General features: G+C 37.9%; 1 protein-coding gene across 2 annotated transcripts; it reads right to left on the reverse strand.

The window, feature by feature from the left end:
• Window positions 1-316: 316 nt before the first annotated feature.
• On the reverse strand, window positions 317-20,408 carry fam204a (family with sequence similarity 204 member A). 2 transcript variants are annotated; one of them, XM_061790087.1, is made up of 7 exons: window positions 20,102-20,408; window positions 19,759-19,849; window positions 17,986-18,010; window positions 17,753-17,855; window positions 16,269-16,358; window positions 1,698-1,807; window positions 317-1,503 (listed from the first exon to the last, which is right to left on the reverse strand). In XM_061790087.1, exons 1-7 carry the CDS (start codon window positions 20,291-20,293, stop codon window positions 1,452-1,454), a joined length of 663 nt encoding a protein of 220 aa, XP_061646071.1. In that variant the 5' UTR covers window positions 20,294-20,408; the 3' UTR covers window positions 317-1,451. The 2 variants fall into 2 exon arrangements, 1 of the variants encoding a protein (XP_061646071.1); XR_009790808.1 differs by lacking the exon at window positions 317-1,503 and adding an exon at window positions 2,226-5,291 and having other exon boundaries at window positions 1,692-1,807.
• Window positions 20,409-20,704: the final 296 nt, after the last annotated feature.

The following is a 20,704-nucleotide window of genomic DNA, read 5'->3' on the forward strand; positions in this document are numbered from 1 at the left end:
TCTTCTTGTTTGTCGAGGAAATGTCAACCTTGAATCCAAAATGATTCTTCAGTTCTCTTCTTTAAAAGTGTGGAGTCTCCCTATTTATGTGTCTAGGGGTGGTATTGTTTTGTGATCCATGCAACAAACTATTCTGTCATGATAGCCAAAGTCATTCAAAACTTTTGAAGGCTCAAAAATGCAGCTTTCTTTGGTCCTGTTAATGGAACATCTCAGTTTCCTCACTTCTCACTCAAGATGTTTTTCATTGCAGTCATCAAAGTGAAGAAATCCCATGTTGTACTTTGATGTGTTGAACAGAGTTTTGACTCGCATCTCATTACAGCGATAATAGTTTAATTAGCACACATTCTGAGCAATTTACAGCATCACACGCACACACAAAATTGATGAGATTCACTTGAACGTTTCAATCGTTTGAGCATAATTCTGTTCTTGAAACCTGATGTACAGTATAATCATAAATGGCCACAAACTTTAACTGCTGATGTTTTGTTCGTTCTCTCGCATACTGATTCAGCCAACGCAGCTCTTCACATTGCACCAAAGGACACAATAGCCAAATATGTTCAATACCAATAACATAGGTGAATTAATTACAATTTTCGCTACCTTAAAGCAAGCAATTATTTGCCACAGTCAGAAAAATAACTACATAAGCACTATGAATATAAATAATCATCGTTTCAAAGCTGTTTAGAATTAACAGTGGCAAGAATCGGAATGATCATTTATAAGCCGCTTCATATGCAAAAGCAGGAAAAAAGATCAAAGTCACAGTTTTAGACTAGTTAACATACTGAAGAGCGCTCATCACACAAAGCGCGCCGAGTGGAGGCTTCAAGAAACGCGTGCCTGTTGTTCATGCGCAGAAACAATAGTATGTCTCCCAGCATGGGAGACGGCCAACAGCAAAGCCTCCGTTTCATCATGTCTCTCGTGCACCCCGCTCACTCAGCCACTCTCTCAACTTCCAGTTTATGTTAGCTAACAACAATTTACATCAGGCAAATTTCATTTTCTCCACACAAATCCTATCGCACATTATCCTGTACATTGCATTAGGGGCCTAATCTTTCCTTTCTCTTCCCCAGGAGAAGAAAGGAGCGCCTTCATGATTAACCCACTTTACAGCAATAAATAAACGCATCATCCAGTAATGTACAGCAGATTTAATTTGAAGGCCAGAACGCTCAAATCACTGAAATGTAATGGAAAACTAACACAATGCAGACTCCAATGGACGCACAGGGAATTAATTTGAATGTGCCAATTTTTTTTTCGCTTTTAGATGGATTTTCTATTCCGCCCTCAGCCAACACACACTCTTGCGGGTGTTAATTTTTTTAAATGTGCAAAAATATAAAACTAAACCAAATCGGTTTGTCATAAGAAACAAGAGTTTTATTCAATTAACATTAAAAAATAAATCTTCCTCCCTTCCATCTTGGTCACATGTAGCCCATGTTGCTTTTGGTTTCCCAGCGTTTTTTTGCCTCGAACCTGGAAAAACGGAGACAAAAAAAAAAAACCCATTGCATTACAGAACCCTTGACACATTCAGTCAAACTGTCAGCTTTCATCTGAGAATGACTAATGACTCAAACTCTACAGACTTCAGCAGCTCCATCTTAACTGTACTTGACACCATGGAAGATAGGATGGCAGACACAAACATGAGGACAGAGACGTCGTACCCCCAAGCTATTTGCTTCTTCCTTTTCTTTGCTGCCCTCAAAGCGTCCTCTTCCTGTTTGCGCTGCACAAAGTCACGGCAATCAGTGGCTTCGGCGATTTTCACAGCCAGCTATTTAGAGACAGAGGAGAGGCTCGTTGGAGAATGGAAATCGGTCTGAGGCATAAAATAAAAGCTGTCTGACTGATGCATCAGGGCGCTTTCTTGTCACGGTCTCTGCTGCCTCCTCCACACCGAAGCAGAGCTCAGCATTCACACAGAATGCAGTAACAGAATGATGTTTTGGAATGCTGAGAAGAAATCTGAAGTGTTCATCACATAATCACATGCCGATCGACGTGAGAAAAATGTAAAAGTCATAAGTCATTAAGCTATTTACAGGGCAATTATTTGAAACAGCCACATCATATTATAACAGTTTAAAATTACATAATCACACCAGAACAGATGGACTAAATATGGTTAGTGTAATCCACAATAACAACTATGCCTAAAAGAGAAAAGTAAGGAAAAATCGGAATATACGAACAGACGGTAGCACAGCAACGCATGTGTCTCACGAGTCTGGTTTCTGGGTTCGAATGTCGGCTTGAGCGTTTCTGTGAGGAGTCTGCATGTAGAGAGGGGTGTTAAAAACAACAGACTGAGAATGTGGTTGCGCATGTTCACACAGCTTCTTATAACTGGGAATCTGACTGTGTTCAGAATTGACCAATCACATTCAGACTCATGTTAAATGAGAGTAAGCACATGCCTGCCACCATTTAAAGTGTCTCTGTTTAACACCAAATAAAGTTTAGTTGTTCTAGTAGGCTTGACATTTTTGTAGTCACATTTTATAGCACAAGCCATGATCCACAGAGAGCATCCACAGCATCAGAGGGATCCCATTGTTCAAAGATCAGTCAGGAGGTACAAAAGAATTTCCAATAGTCCATAGTCCAGAACATTGTGAAGGCAGTCATTATCAAGTGGAAAAAATATGGCACAACAGTGACTTTACCAAAGACTGGAGGTCCCACCAAAATGGATGAAAGGACAAGAAGAAAACTGGTACAGGAAGCTGCCAAGAAGCTGACAGCTGCACTGAAGGAGTTTCAGAAATTCCTGGAAAGTCCTGGCTGTTTAGCTCATATGACAACAATCTCCCCATTTGTCTAGGCTATGGAGTAGCGTGGCAAGACGGAAGCCTTATCTTACAAAAACCCTTAATCTATCCCAAAAATGTGGGAAAATGTGTTATGGTCCTATAAAACCAAGGTCGAACGTTTTAGCCATAATTCCAAAAGGTAAACACTGCTCGTCATCAAAACAACAGTGAAACATGATGGTGGCAGTGTCATGCTTCGCAGGGCTGTTTTTCTTTAGCTGGAACTTGGGCCTTAGTCAAGGTGGAGGGGAAATATAAACAGTTCCAAAGAGCAGATAGTGTGAGGACAAAACCTTCAGGCTTATGCTTAAAACTAAATAATATGTCCAGGAAAGGCTACTAGAAGAGCTAAACTTTGAGATAAAGTGTGAGCGTTGTGAACACGTTTGAATGTGATTGGTTAATTCTGAACACAGTCATATCCCCAGTTTCTGTATAAGAGGGTGTGCAAACTTGTGAACCCACATTATCTCACTTCTTTATTTTTACTTCCCCCCCCCCCCTCTCTAAAAAAAAAAAAAAAAATGCCTCTTTTGTCAAGAACACAATCTTTAATAAATTGACATCTCGATGAGTAACGATGCACCGCCTCCATCCCCCTCAAGGTTTTTCTCATGTCGAGTTGGTGAAGGTGAGGCAGGTGACCTCTGCAAAATATTTGCAGCTTGGATGCATATAACTCGACTGAAAAGTTTCCAACATGTTGAAAATTTCTTTGGTAATATTCAGTGCAATTGACTCTGCAATTACCTACCACCGGCTTTCTTTTTAACAAGACAACTCCTTCATGAGTCAGAAAGACACATATATGGTTTATAGTCTCTATTTGTTGTAAAAAAAAAAAAAAAAAATGTAACATTAAAACATGATGAAAAACGCCAAATGCACTTCTCAATCATCAAAAGCATTTCTGTTTGGAATACTGGAGGCAGTCCCTGAAAACAGGAGTGAAGAGAAGGACCGTGACAGCAAGAGGCAAACATTCAAATCCCAGGGAAGACACCTGTGTATTGTGAAGCAGAATAATCCCAATAACCCCAGTCACACAGAAGCACAGGAAACAAAGGGAAAATCCTGCCTCCTCTGTCACTCGTGAGATAGGTATATTATTCAAGCAGAGGCAAACTACAATAAACAACTTGGAACAATTTCACCAAACGTTGGGGTAATTCTCTGTAATATTCACAGCACAATCAAAGGGGAAGAAAGTCTTGAGGTAATGAAGAAATGTGCCACCACTGCGCCACTTGGAAGAAAAAAAAAACTGGTAGGAAAAAAAAAAAGTTTCAATTATAATTAAGTGGGATAAACTTTATTAGAAAGACTGAAACTAAAATATCTCCTAATGCATGCTGGGATTAAGCAGGTCAGAGCGAGCAGGCAGGAAAAATTAAACTAAAGGCTTTTTATCACTATATTTCAGGAACCAAGGGTGTAAAATGTTCTAATTTGGGATACATTAAAAGCCATAAAGGTCTTTCAAAAAGATTAATGGTACTTTGCTTGGATTTAAGATAAGGGCTCTGGCTGGCTGCAAGTGGCGGGCTGTGGCAGGGCCCTCAAGGCATTCATCTTTACAGCCACTACAAGATTTGTGAAAACGTCTGTATAACCTGGAGCGTACATATGATGACAGTCCTTTGCCATTTTCTAGCTTTTAAAACTCTCCAAATAATGTTTTCTCCTCTTGCAGAGCCTTACAACGGGCAACGAAGTCTGCATTTGCAGTAGATTTGCAAGCAGATGAGCGCACACCAGGGCTTTTCCCTGCTCTTTGTTGGGCCGGTGCCGATGCTTCAGAGTAGTTGCGATGCGGCAGGAAGATTATACACACACGTTTATTAAATTACAGTATTGACAAATCCAACAGCAGCTCTGTGGCTATGAGGCCTCATTGTTGGGGAACAATCAAACGCTACAGCATGACACTAAATGGGTTCACAAAGTTACCTTTTTTCCCCCACTTAGGGATTATGCACAATCACCTGCTCTCCCGCTGAGCCATTTGAAAGCTGCCCAAACATTGCAAAGCCAAAATTAAAAGAACACGCTCATAACCATTATTCCCATGTTTGTTAATTCAAACGTACAATGTACTTCATAAAAAAATATAAAATAAGAAGTAACAAAGGCTCATAATTTTGCCTTCTTTAATCAGTTTAGTTTCGTGATTATCTTAGCTGAGGCTCAACATTAATGTCAACCAAGTTACCTTGGAGACAGAACAGATCAAAGAGACAAAAAAAAAACCTCAAATGTCTGATTAATCAAGCCTGCAAACAGCTTATTTCCTTCAGCCTGCATGCAAGTATGAAAATGAGATTCCGAGAGCAGTACATTGTGCAGATTTGTTCATTCTTATCTGAACAAAGCCAGCGGCAGCTTATTTCATGGATCACTGGCACTGTCAGCACTGTGGCGCCGAGCAGGTGACGGTTCCTCTTTCTGTGGTGAGAACAAAATTAGCAAAAAGTCGGCACAAATTAGCCTCTCATGTTTTTCTGTAATATGACATTATTTTTCATTAAAAAAAATTTATCCACTTTTGAGGATTTCTTTTCCCTCCCCCACCTCATGTATCTTAGTGCCAAATCCTCTCACATCAGAAGCTAGTGCAAATAAGAATGGAAGTACAAAGCTGGGACAAAGGCACGAGACAAGAAACCTCCTGCAGTCTATGTTTATGTGGCCCTAAGAGGCAGTTTTTCCCACTGCCACGCATATTAATATATGATAAGTGCCTGTCATAATCATCTTCCTGTTTTGTAGTTTCTCTCTCGTGTGTCCTGTGCACAGCCCTGTTAAAAATAAGGTTTATTCTGAGGATTAATACTCTGACCTATGGTAGATTTGAATGCAAATAAAGAAAAAAAAACATCATTGTGCTCAGTTCTGCCACTGCAGCTTAAGGCCAAGATGAGGGTTAAGTCAATAGTACTGATTCATTCAAGTTTGGGTCGTCATGGAGATTCAAATGGAGATCCAAACATGGGAACCCAATGCGTTGAGGGGGGGAAAAAAAACAACAACTGCCTGCTGCATTGCATATTACACAACTGAAATAATACATTGTAGGGCTCTCAAAAGAGTCGCAATCAAACAGCTATAAAATACAATACCCCAATTAAAGATGAAAAATGCGTCTCCATGTGGAAAAAGCGTTAATGTTTCTTCTAACATTATCAAATAAATGATGGCTTTATGGACAAAATTGCCTCAAAGCCATTCATAAATTTCCTATCCAGGAAGACTCTTCCAATTAAAATGTGTGAGAGGTGGATTAACAAGGGCTATATGGCTTTGCCTCACTAAATCACCTCCCCGAGCTGCTCTGGTGCATTTGACGTGTAAACGATTAATGACCAGCCTAATTCCCTTATCACACTACCTTAATGCCTAAATAATGTGGCCTTAGTCAACCTTGGCACGAAGGGCTATATAAGAAAGGAATGAATATCAGATTAGGCAGTGTGTGTGTTATTCCATCATAATTTCTTAAAATTGAGGCAGAAGGGGAAGAAAGCATGTTTTGTTGCAGCAACATTGGGGAGGTCAAAGGATCAAGAGATCAATGGACACCACCCATATCGCCTTCGAAAAGACAGAGACCCCATGTCATCCAAATGTGAGCCAACAGACTGAAATAAACTAAGCACACAACCAGTGTCAAATCCTACAGAAGACAACCCACAGTGTCAAATCCTACAGAAAACAACCCAAGTGAGAGTAAATTCATCTGAATCATAAAATGAGCATCTAGATCAGGGGTCACCAACATGCTGCCCTCGGTCACCAGGTAGCCCGCAAGGATCACGAGTAGCCAGCAGCAGGTTTTAAAAATAGCTCATCAGTGATAGGATATACTGATTTCCCAAGATTGTTATAGAAGTGATCTTTTGAAATTTAAACACTGACGGAGATTTATAGTAAAAAAAAAAAAAAAAAAAAACTGTTGCACATGGATATTTACCTGCTTCCTACCTTGTTAAACCATTGTTGATAATTATTGTGAGAAATCATTAAGACATCAGGGTCTTCATATTTATGAATATTATTCATTATTAATAATAACATAAATTAAATGTAGTTTGAGTAAAATTGTTATTTCAGAACTGTGTATCCATTTGGTGGCCATTTGCATTAATCAGAAACCAAGAAGTAGCTTTCAGATGAATGTATACTGTAAATCTTGCCATTTTAAAATGCCTGCACCTGTCAAGTGGTTAACACAACCTGAGGAGAAGTGGTCAAAACTATGTTGGAGACGTGCTGGAATACAAATGTATTTTTTATTTTATTATTGCTAATTGTCAGAGTAAAATTCTCTAAAGTATGTTAATGATTGTCAAGCAGACATACAGTTTCTCAGCAAAGTTTTTTTTTCATTCAAATTTGTTGTGATAAATTACTGTCTATTAATAGTATATTCCTTATCATTAATGTATGATATGTATTGGTCAATCCTATGGAAATAAATTGGGAGGAATCTGGGTTTTGAACTGAAAAGATTAGGAAACCCTCTACAGTGTACATCTTCAGATGATGTATTAACTCATTATCTGCCAGCCTTCCCAGTTAACATGGATATTTGACTTCTAAAGCCGTCAATGGCAGTGAATGTGTTAATAATATGAAACTCTACACTATTAAAATATTTCTTCTTAAACAGTCAATAAACCAATCGGATAGATCCAAGCAAGTTCTGCCAGCTTGGCCAATGACATTGTAGGATATGCAATAACTGCAATATCCAAATCAAAGTGAACAATAAATACTATGGAAGAATGAATAATTGAAATACAGCATTATTGCCGTTACAATGCTAAGTCCCAATGCACATCCCAGTGGGCAGCCTCAGAAGAACTTTTGTAATCTTGCCACCACTTTGAAAAACACAATTACATGGCAGGAAAAGGAAAAGAACTCCGGGGAGGACACATGCGAACAGCAATGTCTCAATTTTCTCTTCAAGTAATCTGATTTGAGATACAGATGACGTGTCATCATTAGGGAGCAGACACAAAAAAAAGTTCACTTGCTTGTGCACAATCCATTATCTTGCCTCTTCTGAGTGGGGTGGGCTTATTAGCAAGCTTTGAACTCACACTTAGAGTAATATGCCATCAACAGTTTTATAAGCTAATTAGAGAAAACAGTATAATTAATGAGTGACTAGCAATAAACGGCAATCATGAAAAAAAAGAAACCACGGGTACTAAGCTTTCACTACTAGCAATTAAGGCATAATTACAAACAAATTATATATGTGTTTTGCTGTGGGCTCCAATTTAAAAAATGCTTTAATTAAAATAGAAAACATGCTAATTAATTAAACAGCACACGAATCTACATTGAAAAGTATGCTTTGTCTATCAAGTAATTAATAAAATACAATAATCCAAATGAGATTCCAAGGCATTTGATAAAAGCTTTGTACCCATTTTTGAAATCCAGTTTCAAATTAATGGGTGAAAATTTAATGTGAGTCATCCAGAGATACAATAAAAGTTCATTGACTGATAAATTGCTTATGATGAAGGGAAAGAGAACAAAGAAGAGAGTTTCACTAAACTCTCCACACGGTGGCCCGAGGGGGGTTGCGCAGGGACAGTCAGCCTCATTCTCTGATGGTGGTGAGGAGAAAGTCCAAATCTGATAAAGCCAACCTTCCATTAATGCTCTTTTCATTATTATTTTTTTGCATTACAACACAGGGCGGGCAGAGTAAAGGAGGAGGAGGAGGAGGAAAAAAAGATTAATATCACAAAACATTTGTTTTAGCTAAACTGCCAGGTCGCCCTGCCAAAATGCCACGGAACCTTTGTTTCACAGCTATTCAGGCTGGCCTTCCAAAGGCTAGATTTCAAGGACAGTGTGGCTTTTTCTTTCAGACACCTCGACTGAAATTTGAGCTGTGCCACAATGAGATAATTAGTTCACAACCATCAGCATGTTAAAATGCTATGAAACAAAAAGCTGTACTCATTGAATACTCAAAATAAGTCATTTTTCAACTACAGAGAAGATCAGGTTAATAAACTAATAAGAATTAAAATATCACTATTTATTGTACTACAAAATATTTATATTGCTATTGCTCATGGTGCAACCGCTGTCCAAAGTCCATGTACAATTGCACAGTTTTTAAATGGCATGCAAATCTTTATATCTTTCTCCATGTCCAATAAAAACAAATTGTGTATGTAGCATTGGAATTGACACAGCAAAAGGATTGCATTATAATTTCTCTAAACTAAATCAGATTCAAAATCAGGGAAATTCAGGTAAAAATAAAGTAAGGTAAAGTCACCATGTTACTGTGAACTTTGTTGATTTCAAGGTAAAATATGAAGGCAATGCTTTCATAGCAGCATTACTTTTCTATTGATTGTTTTTAAGTTGAGGGAAATATAATTCCTTTTGAGTTGCCATTTTGTTTAAGTACAAACTAATTAGTGTTAAATTGGACACTTGCAATTAAACGAGTCATGTACCTGTTCTGAAACCATCCGCTTAAACATTTTAAAACATTGAATTCATGGATACCTCATACAATGATGACTCTGAATAAAGTTGCTTGTGTTGTTTTTATAAAACACTTCACAATGCTGTGAATATTTTTTTTTTCTTGCTCCTGAAAAAAGGTTAATTGGACAAATCAGCTTTCCAATTGATTTTTTTATGGTAATATTATGGGAGAAAGTGTATTTTTAACCTGTGGTTTTAACTATTTAATTGTTATATAGTGTGTGCTTATACAACATATGCTTAAGTCGCAGGATGACTCCTTGTACAAGTTCTTTCCATGACATAGAGTACATATCGTGATGTACCAAAGATGTTTGTTTTTGTTTCCCCACGACACCTAAAAACAAAATCACAATACTTGAGCATTAAAGGTTACACGGATCTATCATATTACCATGCGGTTTATATACAGATGCATATACATCTACGTTATGGACTTGTGAGGCCATGTAACATAATTTTTTCATTTTCATATTCCTTTGCTACTGCAGTCATGGAATGGACCCAACACTCACCATTGTGGGAGACTGAATAGAGTTTCTGTTTTGAAGTGGTAATGCCTCTCTAATAGTTGAGATGACTGCTACAGGGAGACTCTACACTCTAACATGGTGTGACGGTCTTTTGTCATAAAATAAACCCACTTCTTCCACATAAAGGACAACCTCAATTTCAAAAGACCCCACTAGCACTGTTATTTAAATAAGAAAAAAGTGAGTAATTATTAATTTTAAGGATGAATGAAACACAATAATAAAAGAGTTGATTAGTGAAAGAATATTGCCGAGTTCAAAGTTAGGTTTTGTCTGACTTGATAGTTGTTATGTAGGGTACAGGACTAGGAAAATGCACAAACATCTCCCTTAAACTATCTATCCATCCATCCATTTTCTTTACCGCTTATTCTCACTAGGGTCGCGGGCTGCTGGAGCCTATCCCAGCTATCTTCGGGCGGGAGGCGGGGTAGACCCTGAACCGAACGCCAGCCAATCGCAGGGCACATAGAAACAAACAACCATTGGCACTCACGTTCACACCTACGGGCCATTTAGAGTCTTCAATTAACCTACCACGCATGTTTTTGGGACGTGGGAGGGAACCGGAGTGCCCGGAGAAAACCCACCCAGGCACGGGGAGAACATGCAAACTCCACACAGGCTGGGCCGGATTTGAATCCCGGTCCTCAGAACTGTGAGGCAGACATGTTAACCAGTCGCCCACCGTACCGCCCTCCCTTAAACTAGTAAATATTATTTTAAAGTGTAAAGTTCATTTTCTTTGTTTTATAGACATTTTTGAAATGGTCATTAAGGTCAGAATCCCATTCTATCCAAGAGGTGCGTTCAACAAGGTTTAATCTTAGGGCTCTTGCTTTTTCTAAATCATCCAAAAGATGACAGTGAGTCTTTTCTGTAACCTGTCAGTTTTGTTTTTTTTCAGCTATTTAAAAATGTATCATGAAACTCAATATCATGCTACATGTTTATACCCAGATAAACATGCTTTTGTGGTACAGTGTTATTTTTGACTTGTTTCTTTTGTCTTTTCTCTCTGAATGTTTGGTGTTGTGTTGGTCAAATACTGCAGAATCCGAATCATCTTTATTTGCCAAAAACACACAAGGAATGTGTGTTTTGAATAATTTTGCATCGTATAAATATTGTATAATAAGAACAGAGCAGTTTCCAAATCAAACAAATGTCTGTCAACTGGAACATAGCACTCCTCCTGCAGGGTTAACTTCACTTCTGACAGATAGGCCCTGTAGCTTTGTAGGTCTAATTTGTTATCAACTTCCTGCACTGCCTCATTTAACTGAAATAGCTACAAAATCAATCTGTCAATTGCGAGTTTCTGGACGCTATCACATCTCCCGACAGAGCTTGGGGCTACACTATGTGTCAGTCACTCAATGTTATGCTAATTACAGAATTAATTAGCCCATATGAAACTTATAAGTAGTGCAAAAGCATGTGCATTTATCAAGATAAGAGAACCTGTCTACTTAATTGGAGGACTTAGACCTCCGAATACAGTACTGAGCTACGTGGACTCATTCAGAAGCTACATTTTTATTTTTATTTTTACATTTGTGTCTTCTATGGGTTCTAAGAAGAGGTATTTAAGAAGCGGTATTACCGTGATGAGAAGAACCTACAGACATCTTTATGAGAGAAGAGCCCCGAACTGCACGGTTTAAGTATTAAAGGAATACATTAGGGAGCTTTGTCTAAGCCATGTAGACACTTATGATCGTTCGGTACCTAAGAGGGAATGCGATTTCTTGACTTCATCTTTGAATATCCAACTATTTTCACTTAAAAAAAGTATGTGTCATCATGCACTAATTAACAACACATTTTTATACTACTTAAAAAAAAAATTAAGAATAAAATAACTCAACGTGATATTCCCAATTGATGTATTGTACTGTATTTAACCATTTGGACTGAATTTCTTAGCTACTTTTACCACAGTGCTGTGATGTTCAAATGAAAAAAGAAAGTACTAAGTAAATTAAAGCCATTAAATGATGTGATGGAGCTCATAACAGTAAGAAATCGTAGATGCTGACAGCCAGCTTTCTGTCTCCTTCACATTTCTCTCAGAATAAATCATGTAATCAACATGTCGTAGCATTTTCTTTACAAAACAATGCCTAGAGGGACAAACAGGCCTCTTTAGTTTTTCACAGCTGTCAGAATGCTTTTGCATCTTTTGCTAGAAAACCCTGTTTATATTGTTTCTGAGAAAAGCCTGCGACAATCTTGTCTTGGTGTTACGAGCATAAACAAATTAAAGACCTAAGCTACTGCGTACCAAATGAGCCACTCAATTATAACCTTGAAATTGATTCTGGCCACACCGGGGACTATTGATCCTCCAAATATTTGTCACCGACCCCTGTCATAAGCAGAGTTGTCTACTGTACTTAAACAGATAGTTATGGTATCTGTACTTTACTTGAGTATTTCTTTTTCTGGCAACTTTTTATTTCTTAATTTTTGTTACTTTTTACGACAAATATCTGTACTTTCTACTCCTTCCATTTTAAAATTGAGCTCCATACTTTTAAAACCTTCTAAGGTTAGCGAACATAAGGTGTAGAAGACGGGGTGGTAAAACAGCCAACTTGTTCCAGCGTTTTTTTTTTTAAATAGACCTTAATTCCTATAAAACAGGTATCCTCAAATGCCGGGCATCATCATGCGGCCGTTTTTTTTCTCTAATACACCGCTGTAACAGATTAATGAAATTAAATGAAATAGTTTGTTTACTGGAAAAGATTTGCGGACTTGAAGAAGCGGGACGCTGTAGTGCCTGTACAAAAGGAAAGTTAACTCAGAAAAGAGAGTTTTTCAAGATAAATGGATGGACCAGTACTTTTCTATTCTTCCAGAAGCCCGCTAAAAACTGTTGTGTCTCATATGTTGCGAGACCGTGGCTTTATGAACATTAAGCAGCTCTTCCAAATCAAAGACGTATCCTAAGTTCAACCAAACATAGCCAATGAACCCGTTGGCGAGAACTCTGAATGTGTTACTTGAAATTTAGGCTTGACATGCCCGTGTTGCTTAACTTCAAATGATTGCGAGCCTTTAATTTTTTTTTTTAGCTTTGCAGGCATAAAAAGAATACAATTTGTAGTACTGAAATGTAGTCCTGATGTGTTTATGCCTGTTTAGTGGATATTTACTTGTTATTGGTGTTCGTCATTTGTATTCAAATGTAAACTGTTATAGGTTTAGATGTATGTTTAAAAATCACTGTATTTCAGTATTCTCTGGGAATACATTTATTTGTGTTCCTGTATTGTTCTCCTTCAGTAGGATGAAATAGTTTTTCATTTGTGGTACAGACGTGAGTTTTTTTCATGGAAAGCAAAACGTATTTGCTGGGAACAACCTTTTAAATTCATAGGTAAGAATAATTGTGACTGTTTTTTTCCCAATGTTCTGTATTAATAGAACATGCTTTGATGTTGACAAACAGTAAACCTCATGAAAATCAGCAGAGAAATTCAGTTATGTTTTATTTTCAACATACACATATTGCCTTTGATGGCAACCCTGCCTCCACCACACCCATTCATTTATCTTATAAGATTATTGTTACCAGTATATTATTAAAGCACCTGCAATGCTTTGGGTGAACCATGACATTTTATTTATTTATTTTTATTTTTTTAAAGTTAGCTTGTTAAAAGTCTGGCGCGCTGGTATTAAATTAGGTCATTAAGTTTGAGCATTAACATAATATTTAAAACAATTACTTCTCTGGGCAGAAATGTTTTTAAGTAGTAGTTACTAAGTAGTTTAAGTTATTTAAGTTTGAAACAAATCTAGCATTTTTATTTTTAACGAATTATGTTGTACATAACTTTATTTCAGTAATATATATAACAGCTCGTCTTTTCATTTAAACCTATCTGTTTTATTTTGGTTTTGTCTATTGTCCCCCCAAGAGAAAGCAAGCCAAGCATCTAGAGAGATACAAAAATCTCCCTATATGTATTTTAAAATTGGGCTGGAAAACATCAATTTACTTTTTACTTTTTTTACTTAAGTACATTTATAAGTGTGTACTTTTGTACTTTTAAGTAAGGGACTGGCTTCAGTACTTTTACTTTGACCAGAGTAGTTTTTTGCACAGGTATCAGTAATTTTACTTAAGTACTGAATAACAGTACTTTTGACACCTCTGGTCAGAAGTGAGCAGGACTCCCATTAACATATGCATTGCTAACGCTATCTGCACAACAGGCTGTGGCATTCAAGATACACCATACTCTTTACAATTGCATCTTATTCAGAATCCTTTAAACATTTTTGGCTTCAAGCACCTCTGTTCATTGTGTTTGTAAAGATCTGTGCTGTCCTACATTTGAGTTCAAAAGTGAGTGCTGTAGGAATGACTACCTCATTTAGAGTTAAGTTCCCAGGACTCCTAATTGGTCAATTCATTCCTCTGGTGGAAATGAAATTATCTCTGCTAAACAAGGAGGAGAGGATGCCAGACGGCTGTCAGGTCCCATCACCGTTCTGGCAAAACACAAAGCAAATGCCAGTGAGGCAAGAACCTCGGCTCAGGCTAAAGCCATCCACCAGCACTCTAAGAGGCTTTTTGAAAGTACAGTGCAGGTGCCAGTCACAACTGCTTTTCTTAAAGTCCTCAAATTTGCCCAGTTGGCTCAAAGTTTGATGCAAATATGATGGACCATATCAATAATGCCCATAACACTTGATATACAATTAACTTAACTTTTTTTTTTTTTTTTTTTAAATCTCCAACAGGACCAGTATATTTGGGGCCCAAGTTATCCAAGAAGATGAGATTTTCTTGAAAACATTTCCTGATAACATTAAAACATAAAATCTGGTATTTTATATATTTGTATGAAAACTGTAAAACATTTTTTTCATGTGAAATGAAAATGAATGATGCTCAAATGCCCAAAAAAATAAATAAATTTAACAATAAATTGTAACACAAACCTGTTGAAGTAAAAATAAATAAAATGTTTTTGTTTGTACAATGGAATTGCTGATTATACAAAATTATTCATCAAATCAAATTAGTATCAGCAGTGACCCTTGATTACTGGATTCATCTAATATAAAAAATAAAAAATAAATAAAAACAGTAATTGTGATAATAACCCACTACTGAAAGGAAGACGTTTACATTAGCACTTACTTTTGGCGAGTGGGTGGATTTAAATTCACAGTGAACACGATTATTTGGTTTGTAGATTTGGTACTTGTCATGGGTGTGTGTTCCGGTTTTTGTCTTCCCCGTTTCATACACACCTGCTCCTGAGAGCATCTTCACCACCTGTGCCTCGTTCACCCTAATTACCCCTTGCATTTAACCTTGTGTCTCATTCTTTCTCGTCGCCAGTTCGTTGTACCTTGTCGTCGCGTTCCAGCATTCCTTGTTTCCACGTCACAGACTCACAGTAAGGCTAGACCCTGTTCCGATTATCGACCTCGCCTTTTTGCCTCACGTTTTTGGATACTGTTGCCTTTTTTTGGATTGCCTACCTGTGTACCGACCTCTGTCCTATCCTCTGTTCCGTTCATGACAGTACTGATGTAAGAAAAACACTCTTATCCCATATTACTGAGGATGATGGGAACTTAGCCTTGAAGTGTTTCACATTTCACAACAACATGATGATGATGATGATGATATCAACGAGCATGGTTAATTAAACTAATTAATACAAATTACTAGTGAGTGGCTATATGTGAGACTGTTACTGTAACCATGAAACAAATAAATTTGTGTGGCTTTGAAGAGGAAAAAAAAGGAAGGTAAAAAAAAACATTTGTAAGTGTTACATGTTTGCAACTATTGCAAAATGCAAAACTGTCTTCAATGCTGTCAGCAAACTACATCAAGAAACAAAAAACTCTAATTTTAAGACTCACTATACAGTGAAGGAATGTAAAGCAAAGTACTGTAGGTGCTCTCTTTCTTTTTAAGTACAATTACATATTCGGGGGCTACACTTTATGCTAAATTACTTTCAAACCACTTGATCCTTGATGCCTACCAAGGCGGTAAGTTACAAACTTCAGGCACTGCATTTAGGGACATGTACACTTCAAAGGTATGAAACTCATACCTGCGGAATTATTTAAGAGTTGGCTTGAAAGCAATGTACCCTTCATTAAAAAGCAGAGCCAAAAGTCCTTTAAAACTGCAGCACTTCAAAACTAAGGGGAGGGCTTTCCATTAACTCAATGGAAAAGGGCTGCAGGACTGAATTGTGGGTGTCTGGGTATGTTTATGTTCCTCAATGTCTTTGCGGCAGAAATGGCCACGGATCCATTAGCCTGATTTGTCACAGCACAAGCACCCCAAAGATCTCTTATCAGCACAATGTACCTCTCGAGTGGCGAGTCTGTCGCTCATCTCCTCCGCCTTTGCAGTGTCCCCTTCAGCTATGGCCTTCTCTATGCTCTTTTCTAGGCCGGACTGCACGAAGAGAAGAGGGGAGAGAAAGAAAAAAAAAATCAGTTTTTTTTTTTTTTTTTTTTTGGGGGGGGGGGGGCGGAATCAAAGAGTAACTTCAAAAGTCCCCAGGGCCATATTTTTAATATGATTGCCATTACTACAAATATGTAGATTTCCCCTCACAAATGAAAACCTTTCTGATTGGATATTAGTGGGGGAATCTTAAAAATGCTACAGGAGATTACCAAACATAAATGTCACTTTAATTACAAATTTCCATTACGGGACGAAGCAGAGCTTTGTGATCGAAAGGCAGTTCTGCTGTGATGAGCCTATCTATGGAAGCAGACCGCCAGATTTGTTCAGCCCCAAAATATCATCATATTAAAATAAAATACAAGGGAAGGATGTTGCTACAACTGTCTCCTTTGATGAAACATTTGTTGACCTCAACTCAAAATATATCGCATGAGGAAAATAGTGTTGTTCCCCAAAAAACATCCGGAACATTCCACAACTCACTATCACATTCCATAACTTGCTATAATTCTAACTATTCGCTGACATCCGTCTTTTGCACCTCATAAGAAAAACTAAGACATTATTTTAGGCAATTCAATTATATATGACTGCGATTGGCTGGCGACCAGTCCAGGGTGTACCCCACCTTTCGCCCGAAATCAGCTGGGACCGACCCTAGTGAGGATAAGCGGTATAGAAGATGGATGGAAATCATATAGGAATCATGAAAATGCATTTGAGGGATAAAGAGTGCCTCATTATACAAATGAAAAAAGTTTTGGTTTCATTCAGCTTCTTTATCTTTTCATCATTGCACCCATCAGAATGAAACTAAATCAGTACAGTTTCAATTAAATTAAATATATCCCAAATAATTACTACAATCATTTAAAACTGAAATGAGAGCATCTTTTATTCTCTGGGTCAGTTATAGCGCTCATTAATCTCGCACACATTTTGCTTCATTTGCAGTTTCCATTGCATCTGAATATTAAGCTGCACAACTTGTGAGACATACTGGAGGAAAATGTTCAATATCCCATAACTACTTACGCAAACCCTTGTTCCTCTTGCTAAGCAAAATTTGGGGGTTTTATGAGGATTTGCACAGTGAAGGAGAACCCTACATCTGACTTTAATCTCAACCACACAAGAAAGGAGCGTGCTTCTAATCTTATCACTAAATGTAGCAGAACATAATCCTTAATATTCTACTCAGTGTCAGGTTGAGTTTCCGGGAGGATTTTTCTAATCCAGATGTCATATCATATAAAACAATGAAAGGACATAGTGGCATGGAAACACAAAGGATGTGACAGTATTACCAACAGCAACGACAGACACCGCATTAAACCTCACTCGCAGATAAGATAGAAGGCAGAAGGTTTTATTACCTTGGGAGGGGGGCTGGAACATGCAGGGGGATGAAATCGATCATTTACACCAAAATATTGCTTAAGCCCATTCCAGTGCTTCTCCAACTCCTCCTGACGCACTCTGCTGACAGGAAATTATAGTTTCAGTAGTGTGGACTGACAGAATTTTCTGGCTCTTCAACATTATATTCAGTACTAGTTCTTTTGTTTTGCATTCTGCAAAGTGCAAAGATAATAGGACAATTTGGTACCTCGTCTCTGTTGGCTTTTCACCTTCTGTTGCAGTCAAGTGACATAAGAGACACTGTTAGCCATATTCAAACCAGTATCAGGCACACAATATCATCAACATATACACACATTGAGTTTTTAATTCTCTACACCAATTACTTAGTTGGACTTTTGATCGGCTGCATACACAATATTGGAAGATTAACAATCAAGCACAATGTGTTCAGAATGTTATTTCCACTATAAAGAATTTTCTGTGTTGTTTTAAAGTAGTCGAGTATTATACTGTAGGTAAGGAGCTGTAAAACATAATGTTTAGTTAGGCTGCTGCTTGTCTACAGACTATAGTACTGCATTTCCTCAAATAGTGGCCTCCACTCTACTGGATGCCGTGTCAATAAATCAGTGTGTTTGTCGTTCACTTTAAATAAGCGCTTCTCCGCAAACAGACGCAGACACTTTTTAACTGGTAATTAGTAGACTTTACACTCATCTGATCGGCCTGATCGGTATCGGCCGATGATTAGCATTTTATGGTGATCGGCTGATCAGCTTTAATGTCACAATTCTCCGATCCGATCAATGACTCCCCAAAAGACATTTACTCCGCGTCGCCATCGTGTACAGTATATTTGAATCCAAAAGCTGGTTTATTTTTAGCCTTGTCACGTATCTTTTGACGTAGTACTATAAATATTTGAGAGCCAATAAAGTGTTGTGGGACAGGCAACACGTCTGAGACAGACAACATGTAATGCAAGACAAATGTGCTCTTTCACGATTACACTATGTCAGACTACTGCAATAAAATCTTGTATTCTGATACCACCGCATCCCGTCTTTTACGATCACTGGGCTTTAGCTTGTCAACGGATACACGCGTTACCACGGCCACGACAATAACAATTGATCACGTTTTGTGTATTATAAGAACAAAATGGGGGGGGGGAATGTGCAGGTGGTCACCGGTGCTCGGGAGAGGACTTTCATTCAAGGCTTGATTGAGGTATGTTCACATACTTTTAATACGATACGGCTCGCAAGCAGGCAACAAAATGTAATGTAGCCTAGCAAGCTAGTGCTAGCACTAACGGTTGTACCGGCGTTCTGTCGAATCATGGTCTAAAGGTTCGGTGTGTGAGACGTAATCTAATTACAATAAAGTAATTTAATTACAATAAATTAGCACCCATTATTTCTGTCATGTTGTAATGTTGGTTTGACCTGACTGATTAGAATATATGCCTTGAATAGAGAATACTTTTGAAGATACTCAATATACAGTCCACAAGTATATACAGTAAATGGAAAAAAAAAGTCATTTAAATAGACACATTGCTCCATCTTGTCATCAGATCGGTGATGTTTTTGTTTTTTTTGTTTTTTGTTTTTTTAAACTCGTTGATCGGCCCCAAAAATCCAGATCGTGTAAAGCCTAGTGTCCAATTGCCTCCGTGCACGCTCTGCAGTGGAGTTGTGTGCATCCATATTTATGTTCGGCAGAGTTACGAGTCTTCAGATGAGTTCCACCCAGTCTGGGTCTGTTCTTGACATTCCTATGCATTTCATCTTTACTGTTTTGTTTGTTTTATAGCTTAACAGTAAAAAAAAAAAATAAACATTTTAAATGCACAAGTATAATATTTTTGAATATTATTATAACGTGTTGCATAAGTACTTACTCCAAATCCACTCCCAGTCTCTGCTGCACTTAGTAAGTTTAAAAAACAATAATAATAACGCCCGTGGCCACTATAAGGAAATACAGTGTGACCATGAATAACTATCAACACCTTTCTTGCATTGTCGGCTTTTTCTTCTTTTTTTCCTCGGGATTTTCGTCATCTTCGTCTCGTCTTTCTTCTTACGCAGCTCATTAAATTTCTTAAACACACAGCACAGTAAATTCATAACAGTTATGCAACCATAGATCTGTTTGTTATAAATTTCATACATAATCGTGTTATATCATTGGAATAATCGCTGCAACGTGCATCCCGTTCCATGTGGATTCAGCAAAAACGCTGGATGTGAGCAATGAAGGTCTTCCACAGCTGCATTATTACAAATAACAACAGCAACAAACCACAGATTAACTGTAAACTGACGTTAGACTGCATATTATATCGAACATACTTGCCACGTCTCCTGGGATATGCCAGGCAGGTTGCATGTCGGGGGTTCATTTGGAGCATCGATAACCGTAGGAGTCTTGAAGACGGGGTTTTCTTCGTATTCTTCCCCGAGTTCACGCTCACGCTCCTCTTCCTGGTCATCCGGACTGAGGTCGTCTTCTGTTAAACCCTTGGGCAGGAGACCGCTGTACATAACGATAAACGTTCAGTTACGAACAACGTACGTTATAAAACGGGACGAATTTGTGATCAATTCAATATTTCTCCAGCAGCCGTGGAGAGAAGCTCAGGTTTCCGGGTAAACATGGTGACGTTGGCGCTAAAGACGTCCCAATTGGCTAAGACTTGGGTCAGGTTTAACAGAATATCCAATCACATTCGGACTCGCAATACTGAGCGCAAACTACAGAAGGTAGTAGCATTAATAATAATAATAATCATCATCATCATCATCATCTTCTTCTTCTTCACCATCATAATAATCACAACCATTATCATAATAATCGCAATCATAATCATAATCACCTAGTTTTGCACCCACAAAAAAAACAATGGTTATAGTTAGATAATGCATATAGATATTTCATAACACTGTCACATAACT

Source organism: Phyllopteryx taeniolatus, chromosome 11 (genome assembly GCF_024500385.1).
Source record: "Phyllopteryx taeniolatus isolate TA_2022b chromosome 11, UOR_Ptae_1.2, whole genome shotgun sequence".
Classification (NCBI taxonomy): Eukaryota; Metazoa; Chordata; class Actinopteri; order Syngnathiformes; family Syngnathidae; genus Phyllopteryx; species Phyllopteryx taeniolatus.

What these genes read in the sequence shown, in the direction of transcription:
- fam204a (XM_061790087.1), bottom strand. Translation starts at nt 20,293, where the DNA reads ATGTACAGCGGTCTCCTGCCCAAGGGTTTAACAGAAGACGACCTCAGT. An exon ending in GAAAAGCCAACAGAGACGAG is followed by an intron (nt 17,856 to 17,985) that starts GTACCAAATTGT and finishes TCCTGTCAGCAG; the next exon opens with AGTGCGTCAGGAGGAGTTGG. An exon ending in ACAGACTCGCCACTCGAGAG is followed by an intron (nt 1,808 to 16,268) that starts GTACATTGTGCT and finishes GTCTCTAAATAG; the next exon opens with CTGGCTGTGAAAATCGCCGA.